The following is an 18887-nucleotide window of genomic DNA, read 5'->3' on the forward strand; positions in this document are numbered from 1 at the left end:
CAAAAAAAAAGAATAATTAAATCACATGAATGTCAATCATTTTCAGATTCTGAAAAGGAGAAATTTAAAGTGTTTGAAAACGAAAAATAAAAATAATAAATAAATTAAAAATTAAATACTTTTTTTGTTCACACCAAAATCGAACAATAAAAAAAAAAAAAAAAAAAAAAGTTAAAGTGATTTTCTGTGTATGTTTGTGTTGTTGTTTTAATTAATTAATTAATTAAAAGAAGAATCAAAGTTATAGAATAATATAATATAATAATAATAATAATAACAATGTCACAACAACAAAAAGATGAAGGATTTATTAATCCAAATCCCGTTGTTTATAGTAAAGATGAATCAGAGAACAATAGTAGTTTGTATAATGAGAGATTCACAGAGGATGAAGAGACACCCGATGATTTCGATGTCTATGAGATCTTTGATTTGGTTAGAGATATAAACGATCCAGAACACCCGCTGACATTGGAGCAATTGAATGTAGTGAGACACGAGAACATAAAGATCGACATCAGCAACAATATCATTCGATTATATTTCACACCGACCGTACCACACTGTTCAATGGCAAACATCATCGGACTTTCCATCAAAGAGAAACTCTCTAGAAGTTTACCACAACGTTTCAAAGTAGATGTAAAAGTTACTCCGGGAAGTCATTCATCTGAACAATCTGGTAATTATCGATATCGATATCGATATCAATTTTTTAAAATATAAATACATATTAACCGAGTAAAACAATATTTATAGTAAATAAACAACTAAATGATAAAGAAAGAGTTTCTGCAGCTTTAGATTCAAGTTCATCAATTTTAAATGTTGTAAACGAATGTATAAAATTACCAATCGAATAAAATTTAGAATAAGATCATATATATTACATAAGAAAAGGAAAAGAAAACACTAACCTCAAATTTAGTAAAGTTCATTTATTTATTTGAATGAATAAGATTTATTTATTTAATATTAAATCGATCTATTCTATTCGTGGAATGTTTACCAAGTAGATGTAGTCGGCGCCATCGTAACACACCGATATAAAATAATCAATATCAATCACCACTACCTCGCCGATGTGCTCGATAGACTTTGATTTAGCCGATAGTTTACACCATTTGTTGGCATTGTAATAACCACCGAATATATAGATGTGTTCGCCTTTTCTAAAAAATTAAATATATTTGCAAATATTCAAAGATATGAAAGGGTTTGTCAATCAAAATGCATTTTTGTTTGTAAACTGTTAACTATTCATTGATTTTTTTTTATTAATTCTTTGTTCTTAGATCAAAAAATAGTTGGATTGTTTTAAAGATATGCTTAGAGTTGATTGTTTTTGCTGAAGATTATTTTTGAAATAGAGTATGCACAATGTAATTACTCGTATGTTTAAATGTTAAAATAAAAACACTTAAACAAAACCCTTGTTTAAAAATCACTTTAAAAAAATAAAGTTTGGTTTTTGATCAAAAAAAAGTTATATTCTTTTTTTTAGATTTTTATTATTTTATCTTTCACCATTCAAAGAGTAAACAAATAAAAATGAACATTTGTTCAAATCATAAAAGAACATACGAATTGATTTGCTGTGATTGCAATGTTTTGATGTGTTCAGCATGTACACCACAACATAGACTTCATTTATTCTATCATATCGATGGAATTAAATCAGAGATTAACAGTAGTAATAATAATAATAATAATAGTAATAATAGCAGCAATATACCATCATTACTCGATATTCAATCAAATATAAAAACAACATTCGATTCACTAAGGTCAGCAGTCAAAGAATATCAACAATTACAACAAACAGAAGATGAGATATCAAATAGATTCAAAGATTTGCATGAATTCCTTGTTTTAGAAGAACACAAACTAAAGAAACCGATCATCGACAACAAAGAACATTTGGAACAACAAATCAAAAGTCAAACAACAATCATGAAATCATTGAATTTAATGAATCATCAATTAAATAATCTGATTTCTGATGATACTGATAATATTCAACAAGATCAATCAACAAAAACAACGACATCATCATTATCAGCAGATACAACCGATTGTTATCAAATATCAACAATAATGACATCAATATCACAATCTTCAAGCCACAACGAATTCATTCAAAACAATAATACATTGTTCAATTTGAATGATAATCGATACTCAATCAATAAAATTGATGACCATTCATTGTTAAATGTTATACTTGAACACAACAATACATTGAAATCAAACAATCACAACAATATAAAACACAACCAACCACAACAATACCAACTGATTACCAATGATCAACAACTTAATCAAATAAAAAGCCAACTGCAATCAACATTCAAACTTGTATCACAACAGCAACAACAACAACAACCAAAAAAACAATCATATATTTTATCAACAGATACCACAGGTAAAATATCGGTAATCGATATAACCGATCATAATAATATTCATTTCACACAACAAGACATCCCAACTTTCAATAGCACTTTGTATTATTATTGTTGTACTATTGTTGGTAACCATTTCTATAAATTTGGAAGTACAGGCATGGGCAGAGTCCTAAAATATTTCAGATATTCAATCGACAACCAAACATTTGATGAAATTAAAATGAAAGGTATTGAAGGGTGCTGTGCTGTGTCGGTTTGCTATGATGGTAAAGATCATATCTATTTGATGGATGGTTTCAACAAACCAATACTACATATCTACAGATTCAACATCAACAGCTCAACATTTGAAGAATATTCCACTGCCAATATATCAAGTCAATACTACCATCATTTAACTTTCCACTTCAACAACTGTATTTATAGCTTTATACCAGATGCTAAAAAGATTGTTAAATTCGATATAAAAACCAAAAAAACAGTGGAATTCGACTTACCTATCGAATCGCAATATTTACAACAACGAGCGGCATGTACCGATGGCAAAGGTTATTTGTTTTTTCTATCTGATACCAGATTTCAACAGATCAATATTGAAACCAATGAAATTACAAACTTGGATAGATCTACAGCAGTTATTGCGAATATGAAAATGAACTGCCATAATTTGATTTATCATCAATCAAATGATCAAAAGAGATACATCTACTCACTCCAAGGGAAGGATAAAAATTTTAGATATTCATTCGAACACAATAAATGGGAATCAATATTACAAAATGACCAATCGAATAGAATACATTGTGCAAATACTCTGTTTCATATATAACCTTTAAATTTCCAAGAGAATAAATCATTTCAAAAATAATATTCGACTTACACTTTATCAGATCTTAAAACAGTAGAATTTTGTTTTAAAATAATAGTATTGATCCATTATAAATAATATAATAAAAATTTAATTAATATTTAAACTTTTCGCAACACTATACTCATTTCATTAATCTTCATTCGATTTTTACTTTAAATTTTATATCGATAAAGATTTAATGATTACCACTACTTTTAATATTAATGCAATTCCTCTATCGCAACTTGGATCCCATCTCTCATATGAACTTGTTTTATAAAAAGACACTAGTAAAATATGGACATAACTATGCTGAACTAAAAAATAGCCACTTTTCTGAATCTGGAATCTACAAACACAACATCTAGTATTACTATGAAAGGCAATCAACAAAACATTTTTTCTTCTCAATTTGCGAAGATATATTCAAGGTAAAACCGGAATCTCTTGATCTTGTCGGAGTTGTTGGGTCTATTGTAGCTACAGTTCCTTAATCCATAGCTCATTTCTACAATGTTAATCCTATCATTCCACCAACCTCCTCAGTTTTATCTGTAATTTGATACCCAAGACCTGTGATTTCATAGATCTTTCATAATATCTGGTTCTCAAATCAAATAAAACACTTTTTACGAAAGGATGTAAGGTTTTTTAGATAACAGATGAAAGTTGTTTAGTAAATTTTTTTTACAGTTGAATATTATCATTAAAATTGATTTGTTATGATTGCAAAGTTTTGATGTGTTCTGAATGTACACCACAACACAGACTGCCTTTACATCTTTATACCAGAAGTTAATAAGATTATCAAATTCGATATAATCACAAAAAAACCAAATTGCCAGTTCAATTACCAATAGAAATTCCTAGTCCCATACATAGAGCCGCACGTACCGATGGCAAAGGTAATTTGTTTGTTCTAATTTATATATATATATGGATTTCAACAGATAAATATCGAAATCAATGAAATTACAAACTTGGATAAATCTACACCACCCACGAATGTGAAAATATACAATCATAATATGATTTACCTCAATCAAACGATATATTTACTCATTCCAAGGAAAGGATCTGAATTTTAGATATTCATTCGAACTAAATAAATGGGAATCAATATTGGAAAATGACCAAGCCAACAGAGTGGGTTGTGGAATTTCTCTATTTCAAAAATAATACCTAATACTCTTAGCTTATCTTTTAAAGTATTAATTAAATAAAACCTTATTGTATCAATCATTTCTTTGATCAAAATAAAAACAATTTATTTTTTTTTTTTTTTAAACTGAACTTCTACTTTTCAATTTCCAATTATCACAATTAGTAAAAGATAAAATAGTTATAAAAGCTGACAATGAAATGTTCAGAGCATAATAGATCACATGAATTTCTATGTTATAAATGTTATAAGTTAATGTGTTCAAAGTGCACAATCAATCATAGTAAGAATCATCATGATCATACCGACCAGTACGATCATATAGATGATATCAGACAATCTTTAAGCTCTATTTTCGACACTGATGATGACATTATAGATCATCTTAATATAGACATTAAAGAAAATGATAATAAGAGTGACAATAATAATACATTCATAAAAAGAAAGATATTATCGATTTGGAGATCACTCAGATTATCAAGCAAGCAATTCGGTGATCTACAAAAGACAGAGACTGATATATCACAACACTTTGAACAATTACATCAATATCTAGTAATAGAAGAACATAAATTAAAGAAAGATATTATCAACCAAAAAGATACAATCATTAATCAAATAGATAATAGTATAGAACATTTAAAACATTTAGTTAATATTATAAATATTAATAATAAGTTAGATAATAATAAACAAGATAATAATAGTAATAATGATGATGATAGTAATGAAGATGTAGAGATTAACAAATCAATAGTTACAGATACAGCAGAGCAGTATTCAACAACAACTATATTACAATCGATAACATCGAGCTCAACATTACAATCATTCATAGATAACAATAATCAAACATTATTCAATCAACATAAAAATAATGTTCATTTCAATATCGATAAATTATTAGAACAACATAATAATGATGAAGATTCATTATTATTAGATATTATTCATAAATATAATAATCAATTCAACAACAACAACACTGATATTAATAATAATTATAAAGATAACAATAATGATCTATTTAATATACAAACTAAAGAATATAAAATAACTGCTAGACAACCTGATTTCGAACAACTACAATCGATCATCGATAGTTCCATTAAAGTAGCACCGGTAGTCAGTAACGAGCAGCAGTAGTGACCAATATATCTTTGCCACACACTGGAATGGTGTTACACTGATCAATACATCGAAGAACGATGAGATCGAAGAAGTGAATATTTCACATACCTTTGATTTCACCAATGCATCAATCACCTCGATAGGAGAGAATATCTATATATTCGGTGGCTATCTGAATAAGGATAATTGGTACCAATTCTCTATGAAATCGAAATCGATAGAGCAATCCGGTGAGATGAAAGGTATCGATGGCGATGTCTATATATCGGTGTGTCACGACGGTAAAGACCATATCTATTTGATCAACGGTGAGAAATCCAATAGAATAGATCGATTCAACATCAAGACAAAGCAGTTAGAGAAATACTATCCGTTATCAGAAGGCTATGGAAACAAGTATGCTCGATGATCTATAAAGGATCACTCTATTCAGTTCCAATGGAGAAGGATGTCTTTGAATTCAATTTAGTAAAGAAGAATATTACAATACACAAAATAGGAATGAAACCATTCTCAGCATGCCATGATAACAATGGTAACCTCTACATTCATTCCAAAGATAATCGATTCATCAAGTATAATATCGAGAGAAGTCAGATAACCAACCTCAATCCTATTCCTGGAAAGCATGGAGTTGTTTATCTTTTATATCACCAAGCATCTCCGACATCTAGCTATATCTATTCATTTGGTGGTGCAACATACGGTAACTTTAGATATTCTATCGAATCAAATCAATCCGAACCATTCATGGTTGGGGATAAGACAGATAGAGTTCGATGTGGATCCGCCTCAATCACTTCATAATATATAATTCTTAATTTTTTAGAGAATGTACTGTACTAATAAGATGACTTTTTAATAAGTCAACAACAAATAAATAAATAATTCTTTTAACCTTCAAATTTTATTAAAAATAGTTTTTAAACAACATTTTTTAAAGCTTTTTATTTATACTTGGAAAAGTGTAATTTCATTTTGTGCCACCCAAAAAAGCTCGATGTTAGATCTAAATAATTTGTTTTTAACTTACTCTTTTTGGTTATCTATCTTTTTTAAAAATGGGTAATTTATCACATATATTGTTGTTCAAGATAGATAATAAGTCTATCTATATAATGATATCGAATTCAAATGTGTCCAAACTATAAGGAATATCAAATGTATTACATGAATTTGACATAGATATCTTTTTATTATGCGAAAATACACTTTTAGATATATTTGTGTAAAACATAAAAAAAAAAAAGAATAAAATATCAATTATTTTTGATCCATCATAAAAATAGAACACTTTGTGGATCTGCATCAGTCATTTCAATGTAAAATACAAAACATATTTGAATACTGTTATTAAATAAAAATTAATATTGTTAAAATACTATTTCTAATACATTTTTATATCTAATATATTTAAGTATCCATGTTGGATTGCTGTTTCACTAATTAAATTTAGGAAAGGAGATCCTATTCTTATATGTTTTCTTTTGATGAGTTCTCTTATTTCTTTGTACTTGTTGTTTTTGACAAGTGCCGAATTTGGATGAGTATTTTCGCATGTTGGGATGTGTACTGATTCTTGTTCATCGTCATCGAATTCATCTTCTTCACCATCCTCAAAACCGAAAATACATGGAAGCCGCTGTAGCTTTTCTATTGATGCATTGTAAACAAACATAAAACAGTCGAAATTGGAGGTATCATCCGACAGTATATTTCTAAGTAGAGTGTCTATATTCACAAATTCTATGATTATATCTACAAGGATATCGAGTATCTCTGGATTTTTGTAGATGACCAATCTATGATTTTTACCAATATCCATATAAAGATTTTGGAAGGGATTGGGTACCCAGTCGATATAATCTCTTAATTTCTTAACATAGTCCAATCGTTTCATTTCCAATGAAGTTAATAATGCCACTGAAATCCACGATATCGACATCGATTCAAGTAATTTCGGTTCACAATAATCGATGATCAGTCTATCTATTAAATCATCTTGTTTTAACTCCAAAAAAGATTGGAATTCTCTACTTCTGAATGGGACCTGGTGACTCTGATGTAGAAGTTTAATCAGTGGAAGATCTCTTCTTTTGATGGCGTATGACAGTGAATCTTTACTATTGATATTGGGTATGGGCAGTCCAAGGAGATAGTCGATAAACTCAATGGAAAGACCTTGGACAATAGCAGAATCAGTTAAATTACTATTGAACTTAGAGTAATAGTTGTGATTGTTGTTATCCAGTACCTTTAGAATCGCCATAATATATGGATATTGTTTGGCTTTGAGTAGGATTAATGGTAGATGATCGAAATTGATTGTTACACCAGACGATGCCAGCACTTCGATGATCATTAAATACTTGGAACTATCGACAGTAGATGGATCAACCAGAGGGTAAGTATACTTGACATCCGGCTTGATTTCCAATATGGTTTTGACTAATTCCAGGTCTAATTGTTCGAATGCTTTCATCATTCCTTGGTTCCAATCGATTGAAAGATTTGTCATAAATGGCCTATTATCCGTCGACATCTCCAACGATAGAATGTAATTGACCAACTCTCTGCTATGGTCAAATTCAATGATATCCTTTAACATATGTGAACCTGAGAATATAAAATATTTCTGTACAATTGGATCTTTAAAAAACTCTTTCGATAGTAGACTTGGATGAACTTGTTGTATTGGCAGTGGTGATCTGATATGACTGGACAACTCTGTTAGGATGTAATCGATGATCGATTTACTACCGGTACGCAAAGCGTAGTTTAGCGATTGCGGTACACTTATCAATGATCCGGAATGTTGGTACATCACCTTAAAGATATCGAGTCGATCGGCTTTGATTGCATCCATCATTGAATCCATATTGAATTGTAGATCTGGCCAGTTGGCAATGATAAATTCCACCATCTCCATACCGTGTCTAGAAATATGGTTGGTAGGCATCCGCACAAAATCGATCTCCTCCATTAAGTAGTGTTGAAGTTTCCTATCGACTATAAAACGAAGTACACTCCAATTTCCACCGGATATCGCACCGCTAATTATTAATCTCCAACACTGACTACCAAGGATATCATTCTCTAAACAGAAATCCAAAGTCTGGTGGGTGAGTGTTTCATCTTTACTCAACTCTCTTAGATCGATTCGATGTAAATACTTGATTTTACCCATCATATAATTATCGACATTCACCAGAGCTGCTCTACATTCGTCGACTATTATCCTGAGCAATGGCAGATCACCATTTTCGATTCCAATGGAAATAGCAATCTTGAAATAACCTAGAATATTGTTGGACAATATCGTCGATGATGGTTTTGCTACGCTACTGGTCAATGCTCTTAGCGAATTCTGGGCGTACAGTCGCAATAACTGTAGATTTCCACTCTTGGCTACTTGTAACTGAGTTGGTTCATGTGCACCTTCGGAGATAGATAGATCTGGTCTTCTACTGAGTAGGTACTCTACTACTTTGAGATTACAACACCTAAATGCTGCTTTCAAAAGAATTGAATCGGATTCTGGTAACATATCGATCAGACTAACATTTTCCTTTTTCTTATTCTTTTGCTTGTTTGACACCATCGATGACGGTTTATCATTGGCGATTGATTCTGGTACAACTTGATACTCTGCATACTTGAAGAATAGATCTGTTCTACCATACAATATCATATGATAGAGTGATTTACGCTCATGAAAATCACATTCTCTTTGAAGACATGAATCGTCTGTGTGTATTCTATTGATTTGATATACAAAATTAAATATCTGAACCTTTAAAACATTATTTTTAATTAAAACTTTATTAAATAATTCTTTTTCCATTTACTAAAGAAATAAAATAATAAAAAAAAATAAACATAAATAAATTTAATTAATCCAACCAGTTGAATAGTTTAAGTCTAAAAATTTTACTTTTCATCTCTTTTGACATTTGAACTTCGAAGTTTAAATTGTGTAGTTTCACACAAAAAAAAGAAATAATTTTGCATAGCTTTTGTCAGCATTTTGCAACAACGAGAGCATTTGAGTTCTGGAGCCAACTCTGGAACCCACCATCTACGGAAGCAACCAACTATACTTGAATGGATACAGAAAGTGAAAGATAGATTTGATGTTCTTGAATTGCTATCAATTTTGAAATCGAAGGAGCTGACATATCCAACTACATTAAAAACAAGAAGAACTAGTCAGCTCCAGGCCCAGATGGAATTTGCAACTACTGGATTAAGAGTATTAAGAGATACCATGAGGACCTAGCTGAAGCCTTCAATGAGTACCTATACTTGGATATCATGGAGTTCCCTAATGGTTCTGTGAACCAAAATATACCGGATCCACAAGGGAGGTGACAAAGAGGACGAAGCCAACCGACCAATCACACATGTAAGATTTAACAGGATAAACTACACTCGGTAAGGAGAAACCAAGACCTTATGAACTATGCATTTGATACGAAGAACCCACTATACACCAGCGCAATGAGACACATGGAATCATTTGACTACAAACTCATAATCAGTAAAGATGGTAAATGGCAAATAGACAAGGATGGAGAAACAATGCTATACAATCACGATGGCAGCCCTACAATCACAAACACCATTTCAGCTCACCTAAAAAATGTATATAGAGAACAACACCCAATCGAACCAACAGCTAGAACCAAATTCTGGATCAAACACAGAGAAAACATGGCAAGAAACTGGATAGCCCAATGGAGATTCATACCGCGACATGTTGACCACCACCTATGGCTTGCACTGACAGAGAACATGAACACCCTTTCAGCATAAGGAGTCATGGGAAATGCCGTAACCTATCCAAAATGTAGAAAGTGTCATGCCGCAAGAGAGTCCATAGAGCACATTGTATCCTCATGCCACGCGATGAAACTACTATGTATAATACCAAGACACAACATGGTAGTGAAGGTGATACTCAAAGATATGCTGAATATCTTACAAGCCAGGAGCAGTCTACCAGTCTGACACCATTGAGATCCCAATGTACATGAAGCCAGAATTCGATAATGCACTGACCAAAACCAACAAACCAGATCTAATCGTTAAGAACCGAACCAAGAAATCAATCAAAATCATCGAAATATCAGTACCATATGATAACAACATTGTTAAAAGAAGCCGAGATAAGATAAACCCACCAAAGTAGGATTGAACTCATATGTTAACAACGAAGACGACGACAACAACGACGACGACAATGAAGCAAACGATTATGATGCAGTCGTTAAAGTTGAAACTAGTGACGTGAGCGAGAACAGCGACAAGGAGCAAATCAATGTCCAAGATGATGAGGAGAAATCGCCTATTATTAGAAAGAAAGTAATTACACCGACCAAGGCATATAAGAAGAGTCTTCGTAGATTCTCAGGAGATCACGAGGTTCCAAAGCTGCAGTTCGAGCAAACAACTACAAAGAAATCAAGCAAAAAATCAACTAAACAAGAAAAGTCAACAACAACAATCTATCTCTATATCAATCACAGAAACAAAGTACTAACTTTGCTTAATATACAATAACTTGTGGGAAGATATCCATTACATTTTAATAGATATGTGACACAATAAATTATTGTTACAACATTTTTTTAAACTCATTAAAATAAAAGATTATGGTTTAAATAATACAAAAGTATTAGCATAAAAACTTTTTTAATTGAAAGCTGAAAGTTGTAAATTGATTTCAATGGTTTTTGGTAATGTTATATTATTAACTTTGAAAGAGTGAATGAGGTTCTGATTACAAATAAATGATACTCTTTATCTATTTTTATTATTTAATTTTATTTATTAAATCGATTGATGCAGATCCGCACCATACCCGACGATATGTATCAACTTTAAAGAATTGTTCAGATTGATCGTCTTCAATTGAATATATGAAATTATCATTAGGTCGAGTACCACCAAATGAATAGATAAAACTTGATGTTTCTGACTCTCGCCGAAACAATAAAAATACCATTCCATCCCTTGCCGGTATTGGATTTAGATTGTTTGTTTCATTGGTCTCAACATTGTATTTGATGAATTTATTTGGAACTCGTAATTCTAGATCTCGTGAGTGTATGTAAAAATTTCCATTGTTATCGTGACAGGCTGTGAAAGGTTTTATACCAATGGAGTGACTAACAATATTTCGGTTGGCGAAATTAAATTCAATAATACTTGCTTTATCGAATGGTATTGAGTATAGTTTACCTTTGAAGATCATCGAAGATACTTGTTGACCGTGATATTGATCTGGTAGTTGATGGTATTTTTGACATTGCATTGTCTTGATGTTGAATCGATCGATTCTATTTGTTCTAAAACCATTAACCAAATAGATATGATCTTCACCATCATAACAAACTGATATAGCGCAACCGGGATCGATATCTTCCATGTTACCAAAGGCAATGGTTTTATCTTTGATTGAAATCCTGTACCATTGGGTTTGATGACTATAGCCCCCAAATACATAGATATATTCATCGATTGTAATTATTGATGAATAGGTTTGCTTAAAGCAGTGATCAAATTTAAATTCTTCGATAGAATTGTTGTTTGATGTGTCGATAAGGGTTGCTCCTTCATTTTGGTGAGTGGCGAATATATATTTTCTGGTGATATCGGTGTTGCTCTGTGGGAATGTTGTTAATAATACTTGAATTGATTGTTGTATTGCTGAATTGAATATATCGAAATTAGGTTGTTCGAGCAATAACTGAAAGTCTCTATAAACAAACTGATCGTTGTAGTTGTTGTCATTGTTTAGGGAATCTGCTGGTTTGAACTGCTCGCTGTACTTGAGAATAACATCCAATAATAATGAAGATGAATCATTTTTGTGTTGTTCGAGAAGTTCATCAATATTGGATGGATTGGGACGATCTTCTTTCTTGTGTTGCACCAGCAGTCGGTCGATATGATTTTGATCTATTTGGAACAATGTTTTGATATTATTTTCGATAAAATTTTCCAGATTCTGGCATTCCGAAATTGATTTCGTTAGTGTTTCTATTGGATCGTCTATGCCTGTTAAATCTGATTGTCCATCTTCGTTGTCACTTCTACTACTACTCTTTGTTGAAGTTGGATTTAATAGCTTATAAACTCCTCTTATCTTTACTAACTCTTTTAATTCATTGATTTTATTATTGATGTATTTGCTTATTCTCTCTTGCTCCTGTTGTATTTGCCTTTTTAGTCTTTTCTCTTGCAGCATAATTTTATCATATATAGACCGGAAATGCGTTGTTATATTTCTCTCGGTCGTTGTTAAAGTGTGATATCTTTGGGTTGATTCTGTAATTAAGCTCCATAATGAATCTATTAGAGTCTTGATCAAGAGGGTTGCTTTTGGGTGTTCCTTGGGTTTATCTAAATAATGGTTGATATTTTGTATGTGATTTTTAAATAAAAGGTCTGGATGAATGTGGGAAAATGCGCATTTTGTGCACATTAACTTATTGCATTTAAAACATATGACTTTGCATTTCTTTACTTGACATTGGCACTGAGTCATTCTAATAAAAAAAAATTAAATTAAATATGATAATATTAATATTAAACTTTGTTTTTGTGCAAAATCATAGGAATCATTTTGCTAAGATATTTTTTCAAAAAAAATAATAAATCATTTTATTAAAAAAAAATAGTTCAGAATTTTTTTGATGTAACGTTGGGCTTTCCAAATATTTTTTTCATCTTTCCAAAAAATAAAATTTATTTTCTCACCACATTTTAAATAATTATTTTTTCCTAAATATCTTAGTTATCTTTTTGTTTTTTGAAAATAATATAAAAATGGATATTAGAGAAAAAAGATGTAATGAGCATAATAAAACTCATAAATACATATGTTTGTTATGTATGAAGTTTATGTGTCCAATATGTATTTTCGCTCATGGGGCTGAGCAACCAACTCATACAAATAACGTTCAACCCATCGAATCAGTAGCACCGGAAATCAAACAGAGTATCTATGATCTTGATAACCAAGCATCTGGTATACCAAAGGTCGAAAGTGATTACAACAGTTATTCTTCATTCATACAATCAAAGAGAGAATCAACTTGGAAAGCGATCAAATCATCGACAACCAAATTCAAGGAGCTGTTGGATAGAGAGAATAGGATGTTACAGAATTTCAAAGAGTTACAAGAGTATCTAGCTACTGAGGAAAACAAATTTAAGCAATTGATCGATAAGGATAGAGAGATGATAGAGAAGCATATCAATGAAAGTTTGAATGAATTAAAAGAATTAAACATTACGACCAATATGATGGGTAGAATATTTAAAAGTCAAATGATAGGCAATTCAACTTTATTTAATAGTACACCAACAGCAACATTATTAGAACAAATTGCCAGCTCATCAGAAATGAATTCATTTATCAATGAAAAAGAAAACGATCAGATTTTGTTGAACAATGATATCAAAGAAGTATTACAGGAAAACAATTTATCATCATCATCATCATCATCACAAACACTTTCGGATATTGTTAGTAAATACAATGATCAATTCTATTCGCACATTCGTAACAATAATAATAATACTAAAAATGATAACAATATTATCAACTCAGAACCACCAATGCAATCATATAACTTCACAATCAAACTACCCAGTCCCAATCCAATAGAACTACCAATCTCAAAAAGTAAATCATCACAATCCATTTTTACATTCAAGTGTTCAAAACATGATGAACCCTTTGATTTTATATGCCATCTATGCAATAAGTTAATGTGTTCATTTTGTAAGTCTAATCATATTATAAACAAACCAGGTCATTCCGATCATTGTGAACATATCGATGAAATTAAAGCGTCATTATATTATTTATTCAATAATCCCATTTTTATTGAAAGATTAGACAAAAGTGTCCTTTCAATATCTCCTACCACAACAGTATCACAATCGATTTCATCTCTATGGGAAACGTTAAAATCATCGACATCAGAATATCAATCATTAATAGCAGCAGAGAATGAGATAAAACAACACTTTGAACTACTACATCAACGTTTGGTAATAGAAGAGCACAGACTAAAGAAAATAATCATCGCTGACCAAGATACAATCATAAATCAAATAGATAAAAATATAAATCATTTGAAATTTATTGTTAATATTATAAATATATATAATAATTTATTAAATAATAAAAAAGATAATAATATTTATAAATTTAAAAATAAAAATATTGATAGTATATATAATAGTAATGATAAGTATAGTAATGAATCTATCTTGCTGGTTGGAGATACAACAGAACAATATTCTCCAACAACAATAATGAAATCAATATCGTCATGTTCATCATTAAAATCATTCATAGACGAGAATATTCAAACTTTATTCTATCAGGATAAATACAATAATTATTACAATCCCTATGATCATCTAAATCTATTGGAACAAAGCAATTCAGATTCAATATTATTGGACTACATTCAAAGATTCTACACACACATCAAATCTTCACAATATATTGATTATTATAAATCATATAATCTATTACTCAAAGAACCAGATTTCAATCAATGGAGATCAATGATCAAACAATCAATCAAACTTGAAAAGATTGGATCTCCCATAGAACCATCGTTATCATCATATATTTTCACAACACATCAATCAAAAGGAGCAACACTAATCAACTTATCAAACAAAAATACAATCGAACAATTAGAATTGGATTATGATTTTAATAATACGGATTCATCGATTGTATCAATTGGTGAATACATATATGTATTTGGTGGTTTGAGCAATCCAAGTAAATGGATGAAATTCTCAATTCGATCGAAATCAGTTGAACATTGCGGTCAAATGACTGGAATCGAGGTCGATTATTTTATATCAGTTTGTTATGATGGTCAAGATCATATCTATTTTGTTAATGGTGCTAAAACAAACAATAGAATTGACCGATTCAACATCAAGACAATGCAATTTGCAAGATATCTTGAATTCTCCGAAAATGATATTTATTCACAAGACACTTTGGAGAAAACATTGCAAAGAAAACAATTACATGGTCCACATGCAGCATCAATGATCTTTAATGGTTCTTTGTATTCAGTACCTCACAATAGTAGCATGATAATTCAATTCGATTTAACAAGTAGAAAGATAACAAGGCATAAAATCCACATTTCAACATACTCAGCATGTCATGACAACAATGGAAATTTCTTCATACACGATCGAGTAAACAAACGATTCATCAAATACAATGTTAAAAAGAAACAAACATTCACTCTCAATACTATTCCAGCCAAAGATAGTCATGTTTATTTGACATATCACCGAGAATCATCAACTTCTAGTTATATCTATTCGCTTTCTGGTGCTGAGCACGGGAATTTCAAATATTCGATCGAAGACAACCGATCTGAAACATTCTTTGAAAATGATGATTTTAATAGAGTTTGGTGTGCATCTACCTCAATTTCAATTCCAATAAATAAAAAAATTATATTTAACTACAACATTTTTTACGCAATAAAATAAAAGAAAAGTTTATTAATCCATATGGAAAAGTAAATATATTAGAAATATCATTCTATATTAAATAAAGGTAAATTTGTTTTAAAAACTGAATATACCCCTTTTTTTTAGATCTCAAAATTCTTAATCTTTTAAAAATGTGTACTATCCTTTTTGATGGTTTTGAAACATTAGTAAATTCAAATACTTCTATTGATAAGCCAAATCATCGTTGGCAAAGAGATTTAAGAGGATCAATAATTACTGGATTTTATCTTCGCAAAAAAAAATAATAAAATAACAGCAACCCTAGAAGAAAATCGAATTATGAATAAATAAATATTTAATAATCAATCAATTATAAATATCTTTTACATCAAAGTATTATTTATTTCCAAATAACAGTATATTGATCTGGCTCTGCTATCTCGGACAGTAACTTCTCTACTACATCCATTCCAACTGATAATATACAACAAATTTCATCTAAACTCTTGTTACCATTTAATCCAATTTTCAAAAAAAATAAAATATCATTTTTAATAATTTAAATGTAACAAACATTACTCATTTAATATGTTAAAATGAAAGATACATCAAATTCTAGATAGTAATAATAATAATAAAGATGATAACAATATAAATAGTATAGATAATATAATAGTAATGATGATAGTAATAATAACAATAATATATTAAAAATCAAAATAAACAACAAACAACAGTTAATTCAACACCAGTACTGAATACGACTTCTCTGACAGTATCTAATCAATAGATAAATTCCTCTAGTTCAATTGGCAATACACCATCGCTTCACGGTGGTAGTGGTGTGCTGTTTATATTGAAGGATTCAGAGATTGTTAGGTTGTTCTCGCAGGTACCGAAAGAAACGATAGTCAATTGAATAAAGTCGGTCAGTCAGATGTACCATCTAACGATTGACGAGACCATAGAGAAAGTACCAAAGTTAAAGTTACTACACGTCGTCAATGAGTGTATCGGTTTCACTGGTATCGATGACTTTACCGGATGTCTGCAACCCAGTATCTACCCGGCGTTACTCTCGCTACTCGGCTCGCCAGAGGTGCTCGTCAACCATGCATTCCTGCGCGCCGATCCTGCTGCCGCCGACGAACACCGTCTCTCTTTCTACCAACTCCTATCGTCGCACATCAAATGTAGAGGAATTAACTGGTTACTCGACAACTCTGACGATTCAATGAAGTTACAATATTGTCAATCTTTAAAATTAGATCATACTGAACCAGCAGCAACCTCAACAACAACAACAGCAACAGCAACAACAATACTATAAGTAATAAGATAAAAGATGAAATAATAATGAGAGGAACAGAGTCGTTTTTGAAGAATGTAAAGGCACCGGTGGTTCGTGCTGTGGCCGAAGGTTTGAAGATTAACAAGGTTGGAAGCAAGGAGTTGATTATCGATAAGATATTGGAGACTATCTTTAACTTTAGACAGTTGAACAGTGCAGAGAAGGAGGATAGCGATGGTGGATCACCGTTAGAGTTGCCTATAATATTGTTGTCGCCACACTCCACACCAGAGACTATGATCGAGGAACAAGAGGAAGAGTCAACACCTTCACCACCACTACCAACAACAGCATCAGCAGTAACACCATCAACATCATCATCATCATCAACTACCACAACAAAGAAGCTAGACGACTTCAAACTCATCTGGAACCACGAAACCTGGAACTTCCCAACGCCATCCCACCTCACTATAAACGAATAAGAATAAAATCCATTTGAGTATTCTTCAAGATATGAAATTTCTTTCTCAATAGTTTTTAAAATCAGATCTTCCTATATTAAACATCTTTGGGATATACTAGGAATCAATCCATTTCAAATTAATGTGATTGGTTTATTTTGAAAGAGTGTCTTTGCAGAATTAGGAATTAAGTCTTTTGTCCCAGTTGATTGTGTTTTCAAAAATGGAAAAATAATATTGAAATTACAAACAAAATTTTTTTTTTTTTTTTTTTAAAGTATTCTCATATCTTGAAGAATACTCAAATGGATTTTATTTTTATTTGTTTATTTGCAGATGAGATGGGATGGCGTTGGAAAGTTCCAGGTTTGGTGGTGCCAGATGAGTTTGAAGTCGTCTAGCTTCTTCAGCCATTTTGATTGATATGCTTGAATGTTTGAGTTGTTTCGACCAAAGTCTTGTTTTGATTTTCTGATTAGTTTGTGGTATTCTAGTTTAGCTAGTCTGTTAATGTTGTTGGTTGTTGCGTGATAGAAGGTGGTGGGTGTGATGGGGGAGTTGTGTGCGAGTTTGCAGTGAAGGATCCAGACCTGGTGTAGTACGATAGCAATTACGTTTTGGTGTAGCTCGTTTTTGCTTATCATCTTGAGGATGTCCAACTCCCAGTCGAGAGTTTCCCCTGTAAATTTGTGTAAGATCCGTTTTATGATAGGTTTGTAGGTGTTGAGTATTTTGCATTTGAAGAGGTGGCAAACAAAACGTGAAAATGAACGACAATTTCATCAATAGTCAGGATGGTGTAGTTGGTTATCACAAAACCTTAACACGGTTTGGGTCATGGGTTCGATTCCCATTCTTGATACAAATTTTTAAATCAAAACTACCATAATGCGCGCATACAGAAGAAATTTTTTTGTTTCTACTCAACTTATTAATTACTATAACATTAATAATAATAAGAACCGGAAGACAGTGTTTCGTCCACGCTGGTGTTTGATAAGCGATATATAGGTGAAGATACTGTCGTAAGATGTGTAGTCGAATTTGGTTGGTGGTAGAG

At 31.2% G+C, this 18887-nt stretch overlaps 7 protein-coding genes and 1 non-coding gene across 8 annotated transcripts; 6 read left to right on the plus strand and 2 right to left on the minus strand.

Annotated features, from left to right (window-relative positions):
- Window positions 1-279: 279 nt before the first annotated feature.
- fam96B (DUF59 family protein) lies at window positions 280-1409 on the plus strand (the record flags this gene model as incomplete). Its single annotated transcript, XM_020579116.1, has 3 exons — window positions 280-682; window positions 760-830; window positions 1371-1409. The coding sequence occupies 3 exons, from the start codon at window positions 280-282 to the stop codon at window positions 1407-1409; spliced, it is 513 nt and encodes a 170-aa protein (XP_020430955.1).
- Window positions 1410-1551: 142 nt separating this feature from the next.
- Window positions 1552-3237, plus strand: PPL_08296 (uncharacterized protein; the record flags this gene model as incomplete). Its single annotated transcript, XM_020579117.1, has 1 exon — window positions 1552-3237. One exon carries the CDS (start codon window positions 1552-1554, stop codon window positions 3235-3237), a length of 1686 nt encoding a protein of 561 aa, XP_020430956.1.
- Window positions 3238-4615: 1378 nt separating this feature from the next.
- Window positions 4616-6361, plus strand: PPL_08297 (uncharacterized protein; the record flags this gene model as incomplete). Its single annotated transcript, XM_020579118.1, has 3 exons — window positions 4616-5548; window positions 5628-5822; window positions 5879-6361. The coding sequence occupies 3 exons, from the start codon at window positions 4616-4618 to the stop codon at window positions 6359-6361; spliced, it is 1611 nt and encodes a 536-aa protein (XP_020430957.1).
- A 580-nt stretch (window positions 6362-6941) lies between these two features.
- On the minus strand, window positions 6942-9959 carry PPL_08298 (uncharacterized protein; the record flags this gene model as incomplete). The annotated part of the gene is made up of 3 exons (XM_020579119.1): window positions 6942-9347; window positions 9655-9738; window positions 9906-9959. 3 exons carry the CDS (start codon window positions 9957-9959, stop codon window positions 6942-6944), a joined length of 2544 nt encoding a protein of 847 aa, XP_020430958.1.
- A 95-nt stretch (window positions 9960-10054) lies between these two features.
- PPL_08299 (uncharacterized protein) lies at window positions 10055-11116 on the plus strand (the record flags this gene model as incomplete). The annotated part of the gene is made up of 3 exons (XM_020579120.1): window positions 10055-10198; window positions 10408-10582; window positions 10773-11116. The coding sequence occupies 3 exons, from the start codon at window positions 10055-10057 to the stop codon at window positions 11114-11116; spliced, it is 663 nt and encodes a 220-aa protein (XP_020430959.1).
- Window positions 11117-11248: 132 nt separating this feature from the next.
- Window positions 11249-13043, minus strand: PPL_08300 (kelch repeat-containing protein; the record flags this gene model as incomplete). Its single annotated transcript, XM_020579121.1, has 2 exons — window positions 11249-11332; window positions 11559-13043. 2 exons carry the CDS (start codon window positions 13041-13043, stop codon window positions 11249-11251), a joined length of 1569 nt encoding a protein of 522 aa, XP_020430960.1.
- Window positions 13044-13387: 344 nt separating this feature from the next.
- On the plus strand, window positions 13388-18885 carry PPL_08301 (kelch repeat-containing protein; the record flags this gene model as incomplete). Its single annotated transcript, XM_020579122.1, has 7 exons — window positions 13388-15371; window positions 15459-15886; window positions 16863-16946; window positions 17341-17402; window positions 17434-17722; window positions 18106-18193; window positions 18788-18885. 7 exons carry the CDS (start codon window positions 13388-13390, stop codon window positions 18883-18885), a joined length of 3033 nt encoding a protein of 1010 aa, XP_020430961.1.
- On the plus strand, window positions 18616-18689 carry PPL_08302. The gene has a single exon. It is a non-coding gene; the product is annotated as a tRNA-Val (tRNA).
- Window positions 18886-18887: the final 2 nt, after the last annotated feature.

Source organism: Heterostelium album (assembly GCF_000004825.1).
Source record: "Heterostelium album PN500 unplaced genomic scaffold PPL_scaffold8, whole genome shotgun sequence".
NCBI classification, from domain to species: domain Eukaryota; phylum Evosea; class Eumycetozoa; order Acytosteliales; family Acytosteliaceae; genus Heterostelium; species Heterostelium album.